Source organism: Ciconia boyciana, chromosome 4, assembly GCF_034638445.1.
Source record: "Ciconia boyciana chromosome 4, ASM3463844v1, whole genome shotgun sequence".
NCBI classification, from domain to species: Eukaryota; Metazoa; Chordata; class Aves; order Ciconiiformes; family Ciconiidae; genus Ciconia; species Ciconia boyciana.
In genome coordinates, this window is record NC_132937.1 from 102,514,457 (window position 1) to 102,523,745 (window position 9,289).

Sequence of the window (9,289 nt, forward strand, 5' to 3'; positions counted from 1 at the left end):
TCCTGGCTCTGGGGTCCTGTCACCCACGTAAGCACTAACAGCAGCACAGCAGGTGCTGCCAGGAGCAGCTGTGCTGCAGGAACGGTTCCTCTGAGGTGGAGGTGGTAGCACGGTACAGAGTGCCAGCGCCCACCCAGGCCTCCAAACCAGCTGGTTCCCAGGGCCAAGATGGGCTGCTGTCCTCAGTCAGCATGGCAAAGCTCTCTGCAAGGGGAAACCCACACCTGAAACTTGAGGCTCATTTACCATCTGTTCTTATGACAAGCTGCTGGTCCACCCGCAGCCCGAAAGCACGCCTTAATCCAGAGAAAGAAAGGGCGACGTTAGTAGGATGGAGGAGCTGCAGAGGCTGTAAGCTCTCCGTGGTGGGTCAGCAGCCAGGCCTTGTGCCCTCTCTCCTCACACGCCCTGCACGGGTGCGCTGCAGGGCCGCTCCAGCCGCGCGTTCCCCGTGTGCCCTGCCCGCCGCCCGCAGTGCGCGGGCGCTGCCCGGGGCCGGGCCGGGGCGGAGCGGAGCGGAGCGGCCGCCCGGGGTCGCTGCGGGGCGGCGGCGGGCGCGGGCCGGGCCTGCGGCGCGGCCATGGCGGTGTTCGTGACGCGGCGGATCCCGGCCGAGGGGCTGCGGGTCCTGTCTCAGGCCGGCGGGTGAGCGCGGGGCGGGCCGGGCCGGGGCCGGGCCTGGGCCAGGGTCGGGTCGGGTCGGGTCCGGCCCCGGCCCCGGCCCCGGCCCCGGCCCCGGCGGCGCGGTGACGGGCCGCGCTCTCGCCGCAGGTGCCGCGTCCAGCAGTGGGACTCGGAGGAGCCGGTGCCGCGGGCCGAGCTGCTGGCGGGCGTGGCGGGGAAGCGCGGGCTGCTCTGCCTCCTCTCCGACCGCATCGACCGCGAGGTGCTGGAAGCCGCCGGTGGGTGCGGGCTGCGGCCCCGGGCTCCCGCTCCCCTCCCGCTCCCCTCCCGTTCCCCTCCCGCTCTCCTCCCGTTCTCCTCCCGGCCCGGCCCGGCCCGGCCCGGACCCCCCGGGGCGACGCTGGGCAGCCGCGTGCTGGTGGTGTCTTGCAGGGCCCAGCCTGAAAGTCATCAGCACCATGTCCGTGGGGTTTGACCACCTCGCCCTGGAGGAAATTAAGAAGCGGTAACCCTCGCCTGCTCTGCCCCTCGCCCTGCCCCTGTGAGGGATGGGGCCCAGCCGGGGGAGGCGGCGGGGAAGGAGGGCGAAGCTCAGAGCTTGTCCTGCTCTTGAGGCGGCAGAGCTGCAGGTTGCTTCGGCACGGGCCTGGCGGGTGGACTGTCACGGAGTGTGGGGCTGGACAGGGTTTGCAACTTGCACCTCCCTCATGCTAGGGTATGGCTAGGGTCACCCCCAACCCAACTGGGGCTACAGGAGCCTTTGGATGCTAGGGTAAGGCTAGGATAACCCCACCCCAGCTGCGGTTGAGAAGAGTCTTTGGAGGAAGGACTGAGGAGCCAAAAGGGATGTCCTCTTACACATGGTACTGCAGATACCTAGAAGAGGTGGAGCATCAGCAACTTGCCCAGAAATTTTGAGGTAGCACCCCGAGGCTGGCAGCATTGCCCCAGAGACCTGTGCTTGCCTTGCAGAGGGATCCGTGTGGGCTACACTCCTGATGTCCTGACCGACGCCACTGCAGAACTCTCTGTAGCTTTACTTCTGGCTGCATGCCGCCGGCTGCCAGAGGCAGTGGAGCAGGTAAAGAAGTGAGTATCAGCAGCTGCCAGCTGGAGCAAGGGCTGGCTTCTGAGCCCGGCAGCCCCCGGGTCAAGAGCTGCGGGAGACAGCATGCCACACTGGACAGATGAAACAGGGCCGAGGCCAGAGTTTCACCCAGCTTGCACCGAACATCTTGCAGGCCAAGGAGGAGTCCCCTGCAGTTCCGTGACTCTTTGGAGATGTGCTGCTCAGAGGCTGTGAGAGGGGCAGAACTCCCCTCTGTATGCTAGGTAGAGGACCTGCAGGAAAGGGCACCCAAGGCCACCATAGACCCCTTGAGGAGGGCACACATGGAAGGTCTGGCCAGAGCTTACTGACTGGCAGTCATTCCAGGGCTATGGTTAGCAGTGCCTAAATTAAATCAGTCCCAAGGCTGCTGCTGCGCACCCAAGGACCAAGCAGATGCCTGCAGGAGACCAGCAAGGTCACTTGAAGCAGGAACCTCAGAGAGGCTGGTTGTAAGATCATCTGTCTGTGCCAGAGGGGCTGGCCACCCGCAACACTGTATACTCTGGTGTACTTGCCCAAATGCCGGACTGGGCTATGAGCAGGCTCTCCCCTGCTGCTCTCTGACATCTATCTCACTCTCTCTGCTAGTGGTGGCTGGACAACATGGAAGCCCTTATGGATGTGTGGCTATGGTCTGTCTGATAGTACGGTGGGCATCATAGGTCTGGGGAGAATAGGTAAGTGCAGGTAAGGGGCAGGATTTGTGTGTGTCCAGTGATGGCAGGGTGGTTTTGGAGGTTCAGCCAAGGTGGTGTCCCCAGTGCTCACCTCTTTAAAATCTATGAGAACAACAAGGAGAGCTGTGTAGAGCCTCTCTGAACAGCAATCTTGACTCATCAGGCCCAAACCTTAAAAATTTAAAGCATTCAAAGGCACCACTACATCTGCATGCTACAGCAAACTGGACATCGTCCTCTTGATTTTCAGTTAAACAAATGCCCTGACAAAGTCCAAGATGACGTGCTTGTCATCCGTTCAGTTGTGGACTTTGTCAGCAGATGGCTATTTCCTTTCTCACTTTCCAGTTTGCTCCCTAGGGTGGCTTCAGGTTTAATGTCCCACGGCCCCCTTTCTGCAGTTTCAGGCTGGTGGGGAGTTCATTCCTGCTCACATGAGGAGGAGCAGAAGACATCCACTCCCCACCCCACGACCACCATAGTCCAGGCTTAGAAGCAGCCTGGCAGGAGCCATCCTGCCACAGCAACCCTTTAGTGAGCAATGTGGTCTGCTGGCTGCTGCGCTGTCAGCCGCACCGAGTGCGAGCTTGCCGAAGGATGGACTGCCTGGAGCGGCCTGATGGACCCCCACGGCCTGGCGTTAGTCTCTGTGCACATCTCGTGCAGGCACTCGCCCAGAAGCTGGATAGTCTTCTTTCTTGCTCCTAGGACAGGCAGTTGCCCGACGCCTAAAGCCATTTGGGGTCAAGAAGTTTTTGTACACTGGCAGTGGCCCGAAACCAGAGAGTGCTGCAGAGTTTGAAGCTGAGTTTGGTAAGAAAGGCACCAGGAGCAGGGGTGGCAGTCAGTGGTCTGTTGCAGGGCAGCACGGAGCATGATGGCTGGGATGGCTCTGGGGAGGTGTCGCCCCACGGGGGTGGGCCAGCAGGAGGCTGGGTGCAAGCTGGAGGTACTGGCCGGCTCCTTGGTGTAGCTGGCATGAGCTGCTGTGGGGGCAGTAAGGGAGGGAATGGCAAATCCCAAACACTTCCCATGCAGCAGTGGTGGATGTCAGGGAGGGAAGCCTGCCTTCTTTGAGCCAGGCAGTTCCAGCCAGAAGGCTGGACACACCTGGGCTTTAACTGACCGCCCACCGTAATTGTGGACTGTGGCTGTTTCTGCTGCTCTTGCCTTTCATCTTCCCCCTGTGTCCATCTGTTTGTGATTTCCAGTTAGTTTCATTCCCACAAGGAAGTGGAACATAACGGACAGGGAGGGGAAAGGGGCAGCTGCCCCTGGGAGGAGGGGAAGGGTCTTGGGGACTATTCCCCATAAGAGGGGATAGGCTGAGGCTGACCGCAGATCTTCACTGAGAGTAGATGTTGTTGCTGGAAACAAAGATCAGCTTTAACCTCCTGCTTTAATATGAATGTCACAGTCCAGCCAAGCCTGGGAATGTCTCTTAGCCGCTGAACGGGACTTTTCTGTGGCCCTGTTTGAGTCCCGAGTCTTGCATCAAGTGCTAATTTTTCACTCTGAAGCCAGCGCATTTCAAGTTGGTACTTTTTTGCACAAAGTCATTGGCAGAACTTGTCCTGCTCCTTGCACTTTCCTCTCACCTCCAGCAGTGAAAGTGGTACAAGTCGTTATCTGTAGGTACCATGTAGAGAGATTTAATGCTGGTATAAACTGCTGCTGCAATATTTTGCTGTCTAAAAATGAAATACGTACCAGAGCCTCCTTAGGGCCAGATGGCTGAAGCATCGCTAGAGTCCCCTTTGGCTTTATTTTAATTCAAAAGCAAAACAAAACACTGCAGTAGTATCTGTAGGAATGTGCATGGTTTCTGTTGGGTGTTTGCTGGTCCTTGTGTCTCCCTGTCTGTGGAGAAGGGTCGGCCAGGACTCTGCAGAGCAGCACTCGCTTGCTGGCGAACCTTACGGATAAGAGGGTTGCTGAGGTGTGTTGGTGAGGTCCCTGAGCAGGCCTGTGACCTGTGTTTCTCCACTCAGTCCCACTCACGAGGCTGGCGGAAGAGTCGGACTTCGTTGTGGTGACATGTGCTTTGACTCCGGCCACCCAGGGAATGTGCAACAAGGACTTCTTCGGCAGAATGAAGAAGACCTCTGTGTTCATCAACACAAGCAGGTAATTACAACCCAGTCTCCTGCACGGGGGGTGACTGTGACCCTGCTGACAGCTGTGGTCGCAGGGGGGATCTGGTAAGCTGTGAGATGTGCTTCCTCTGGGAGTCCAGACACTGTGTACAGCCTTCATGGCTGCAGCCCCCGGGACCATTTGCCCACTGTGTGGCCTCATGCCTCCAGCCCAAGGTCTCTTGGGATCAAGCCAAAGGCAGGATAAGTTATTCAGGGGGCTACAGCCTCTGTCCTCTCCCCAGGGCCTTGTGTCCCACCCTGGTGGGTTGGACAGACAGGTGACTCTTGGGTGGCGGGAGGGTGAGGCTGAGGGATTGCCCCTGAGAGGGCTGCGACTGCCAGAAGCCTTGCTCTTGGGATGGAGGCAGCTGCCATGGGCTACTTGGCTGAGTCCGGCGGTAGTCGTCCATTCTCACTGCCTTCTTGCAGAGCACGATGGCAGGGCAGAACCATGCGGCCCAACACGCAGCACCCACCCAGCCGCCCGGGACACCTCAGGCTGCCTGCACCTCCCGCCATGGCTGCCCCGGGGTCGTCCTGCACTCAGGCACCCGACTCTTCTCCCCGCTGTGGGCAGCCTGGAGCAGGAGCAGGAGCAGCTCGTTGCACTGGGAGGTTCAGGTGCATCCAGAGAGGGTCTAACCTCCATTGAGGCAGCCCTGGGGACCCAGATGCCACCACCTGGGCTGTCCCACGCGGCCTGTGCCCTGGCCACATGCCCCCAGGAGCCCAAGGGATCCCCCAGCAGCAGCACGAGCCTCTCCCTCTGTGTTTGCCAGGGGGGCCGTGGTGAACCAGGAGGACCTGTATGACGCGCTGGCCCATGGCCAGATCGCAGCGGCAGGCCTGGATGTCACGACACCGGAGCCACTGCCCACTGACCACCCCCTGCTCTCCCTCAAGAACTGTGGTAAGTGGCCGTCTGGGCAGCTAGGCCCCTGCTCTGCTCTGGCAGCCTGTGCTTCAGGTGCCTCATGTGCCTATGGCTGGGGACCCGCTAGCTGGTGTGACGAGGATTCCCCGTCCCCGTTAGCCTGCTGGTGCGAACAAGCACTGAAACGTGGAAGGACAGAAACATCAAGTGTATTTAAGCAGACTGTAGATAGTCACCGTACAACGCGGGGAGCTGCTAGAGGGGAAGACCTCATCAACATGATGTAAAACAAGCATGGGAGATATTTAAATTCTCCAGAAAACAGTTGAGATTTGTTTCATTTTTTAACACCTTCCTGATGGATCTCCTTTTGATGGGCCAAGGCGTAAGGTGAAGTTCATGGAGGAGTCTGATACCAGCAGGTCCCTGAATGAGAAACCAAATTCCTGCTCATGCCCTGCCAAGCTCTGGTGTTCTGTAAGCTCCTGGGCATATATTCTGCTAAAAAAGCTTCCCACGTGGCTAAAAAGCTGCGTGCTGAGTCTGCCTCAAGGAATCTCGGCCTCGGGAGCACTGCAGCCACTGCAGGACTTGCCAGCTAGCCCACCTGTGGGCCTGGGCTGCCAGGCACAGGTTCAGCACGTGTGCTCAGAAGCACAGTTCATTTAAGTGCTGGCCTTGTCCTGATATCCATGTTTCCCAGCGGATGTCAGCAAATTAGACAGCCCTGAGCTGAAGAGGCCAAGTGCTCACACTGTGGGATGAACAGAGGTTTCTTTGCAGATGGTCTAGCTGCATCCCCTGGACAGCCCAAGGCAACTTTCACTGGGAAAGTGGAGCTGGGCAAGCTCAGGCAGCCTGTTTTCTGGATAGTAATGGGCATCAGGCAGGTAGTAAGGTGCTGGTACTCGGACTAGTGCATGTCTTCTCCAGAGGAGGTTAGGTCAGATGAGGAAGGCCTGTTAGGAAGGGGCTTGCTCGGCTGCTCTTGTGCTTCAGCATCACCAGGCTGCTGGAGTGGAGGCAGGAGCACCTGCAGCCAGGGGCAGTAGCTGATCACTGTTAGTTTCACTGTTGCTGTCCTGAAAGCTTGCTGAGAGCTGCTATGTGGGGCAGGACGATGTTTTAGTGCAGGATGTTAGCAGCCCTCAGTGCCTGGGATCCTCATTGTTGCAGACCGAAGGGGCTGTGTGGGGGGCTGTTTCCCATGGCCTTGCCGCGCACCAATGCAGCTCCATCCTCACAGGCACCACAGGCTGGGCAGCAGCCTGGGATGAGTTAGGGAAAGCTCCTGGCATGTTCGCTGCCTTCCCTCATGTGGCCTTCAGTGAGTAACTTGGCCCATCCCCTGTAAAGCAGGGCCAGGAGCTTTCCTCTCCTCCTGCACACAGGGAGTGTATGGGTCAGGCCGGTTACTGAGCGGGACTGACTCAGACGGAAGCCAGACAGGCTCGCCTGTATCCCTCAAGGCAGAAAAGAGACAGCAGTGCAACACGAGAAGGCACTGCTTTCTAGTTAGAATGTAAACGTCTGTGATACTGCCTGTGACCCCATCACCGGTGCAGTGGCAGGGTCTCTGCTGCTCCCTGAATGCTCGGCTTCACCAGGGTGGGCAGCCCTGCTCAGAGTTGATGGCATGGGCCGGGCCAGAGCAGCTTCCTCTTGCGTCATTGAGTGCCTTGGCTGCTCAAGCTGCACCCCAAGCATGAGATCTGGTGTGTGCGTCTTCACTTGTATGGGCAGACTACCAGAGCGGCTGTGCAGGCAGCAGCAGGATGTCCTCCCTCCAGGAAGGAGGCTTTTGGAGTAGGAAAAGTCTGTTCCGAAAAGAAACCATAGAGACATCCATGAAAATTTGGAACTGCCCATGACTGAGTGTCCATTTCTGAAATACAAGTTCATAGCTGTTGCTTTGATTATCTTTTTGCTAAAAACTATTTATGTGTTGGTTCCCATAGTAGACAGTGTGAGAAATTATAAAAGCAAAGACTTTCTGGAAATGCTTGCAGGACTTCAGAGATCTTAGAGCTCTGGAACAACACCAAGCAAGACACAAATAAGTACATACGTATTTACTTTCACAGAAATGAGGCTTTGATGATTCTGAAACTACTCAGAGATTTCACCCAAATCTGCCAAAAAGTTTCAGCAGCTGGAGGAACATGACATAAGTAGAGGAGGAAGAAGTGTTGACATCACTTTCACAGTGAACAACGAACCCAGGCTGGTTCCCAGACTATGTGGCCCCACAGTCCTTCCTGGGAGAGCCTTTTCCCCCGGGGCACCAGTGTGTTGGGTGTTCAGGCTTCTGCCTTGCCTGTAGATGCTCTCTGTTATAAAACAGAGATGGCAGTGCAGGCTTTTATCCATACCTTGGGCAAGTAATCTCCACTACTAATGTTACAATTTACCACTAAAGCAGTTTTGGCTTGTTCCTTTACATTGCATAAAAGGAGCCTTTTCACATAGGTAGAGAAAAATCCCTGCCCTGACTGTGCTACAGTGTGCCAGCTCTGTTCGGCAGGGGCTGTTTGCCTCCACATGTGCCTTTTCCAGTGCACCCAGGGGTCTGTAAACCATGACGTTTCACAACAGCCTTCAGGCTCTTTCTCTGATAATGTTCATGCCTGTCAGTGAGCAGAACCTCCTAAAGCTGTGTGGCAATCAGGCAACAGGGTGCAAATTTCACTGTGTGTTCGTCTGCTGCAGGGATAGTATTTTACACCTACTGCCGACTCTGACTCCGTGCAGGAAGGCAAGTACCAAGTCTGAATGCAGAAAGGAGGACCCAGTCTTGGCTGACTGTCTTTGGCCTGGAGGACTTAAAAAATATCTTAGTTAGCCATTTATCAGATGTCTTTTCCAGGCCTCAGTGGATGATGATTTTGTTTCATGCTCCATGTCCGATGTCAGCTCCTGGTGGAGCAGCGGCTGGTGCAGGACCCAGGTTGCCCCGCCATGGGAAGACCCCTGAAAGAGGCTGTAAGAGGTCAGCGAAGGTAAGAAACAAGCAAGTAACCCTCCCTGTCCCCTGCAGTGATTCTGCCACACGTTGGGAGTGCCACATACGCCACGAGGAGCACCATGGCGGTGCTGGCAGCCAACAATCTGCTGGCCGGGCTGCGAGGGGAGCCCATGCCCCATGAGCTGCTGCTGTGACGGCCACAGCCCCGCTCCTGTAGGGCGGCAGGACTTGGCATTACCTTCCCCTGGAGAAGCCTCGCAGACCAGTCCTGTGCCTCCTCGCCTCTGCAGCAGCACGACAGCAGTGCCTGTGGTGAGGTAACCGCACCGTAGCCATTAAAGAGAAGCAGTGAATGTGTCGTGCTCATTTCATTTGAGAACGGGGTGCCCTCAGGTGCATGGCAGAGCACACAGCGCTGTGGGGGGCTGCAAGTCCTGCGGTCATGTCACCACTGCATTCAGCAGATGATGGATGGTGTTTGGCCCTGGTTCAGAAAACACTTGCAGTGTCGGGACTGTCATGTATTTTGTTAGCCAGCATGTGTCATACCGTAAGGGAGCTGCTGCTGCTACTGCAGCATCTGTCCTCGGAGCCTGGCTCCTGGGGTCACAGTGAGAGGCCAGGCATTTCTGTACTTGAGCTCCCAGCTTGTAGCCAGGAAGGGAGGAGAGGTAATTGCTGAATCAGCACAGGCCCACCGCTGCCAAGGGAGCTGCTGCCAGCCCACTGCCAAGCACGCGTTAAAAGGTCTTGGTGAATTGGTGCCAAGGTGTGACGTTTCTGCTCTTCAGATGTTTAAAGAAAAGCAAAAAAGGCCTACATGGTTCCCCTGGCATCTCCAGCACTGCCTTTTGTATCTGTAACTAATTCTGGGCACGGCTCTGAAGTGGATTGCAAACT

General features: G+C 57.0%; 1 protein-coding gene across 1 annotated transcript; it reads left to right on the forward strand.

The window, feature by feature from the left end:
* Window positions 1–526: 526 nt before the first annotated feature.
* On the forward strand, window positions 527–8,754 carry GRHPR (glyoxylate and hydroxypyruvate reductase). Its single transcript, XM_072860870.1, has 9 exons — window positions 527–645; window positions 772–902; window positions 1,057–1,129; window positions 1,597–1,713; window positions 2,324–2,412; window positions 3,121–3,225; window positions 4,404–4,539; window positions 5,330–5,460; window positions 8,462–8,754. Exons 1-9 carry the CDS (start codon window positions 581–583, stop codon window positions 8,581–8,583), a joined length of 969 nt encoding a protein of 322 aa, XP_072716971.1. The 5' UTR covers window positions 527–580; the 3' UTR covers window positions 8,584–8,754.
* The last annotated feature ends 535 nt before the right edge of the window (window positions 8,755–9,289 follow it).

Coding starts and splice junctions, on each gene's coding strand:
- GRHPR (XM_072860870.1), top strand. CDS start 581: ATGGCGGTGTTCGTGACGCGGCGGATCCCGGCCGAGGGGCTGCGGGTC. Junction 903..1,056: donor CGAGGTGCTGGAAGCCGCCG/GTGGGTGCGGGC, acceptor GGTGTCTTGCAG/GGCCCAGCCTGAAAGTCATC. Junction 1,130..1,596: donor CTGGAGGAAATTAAGAAGCG/GTAACCCTCGCC, acceptor CTTGCCTTGCAG/AGGGATCCGTGTGGGCTACA.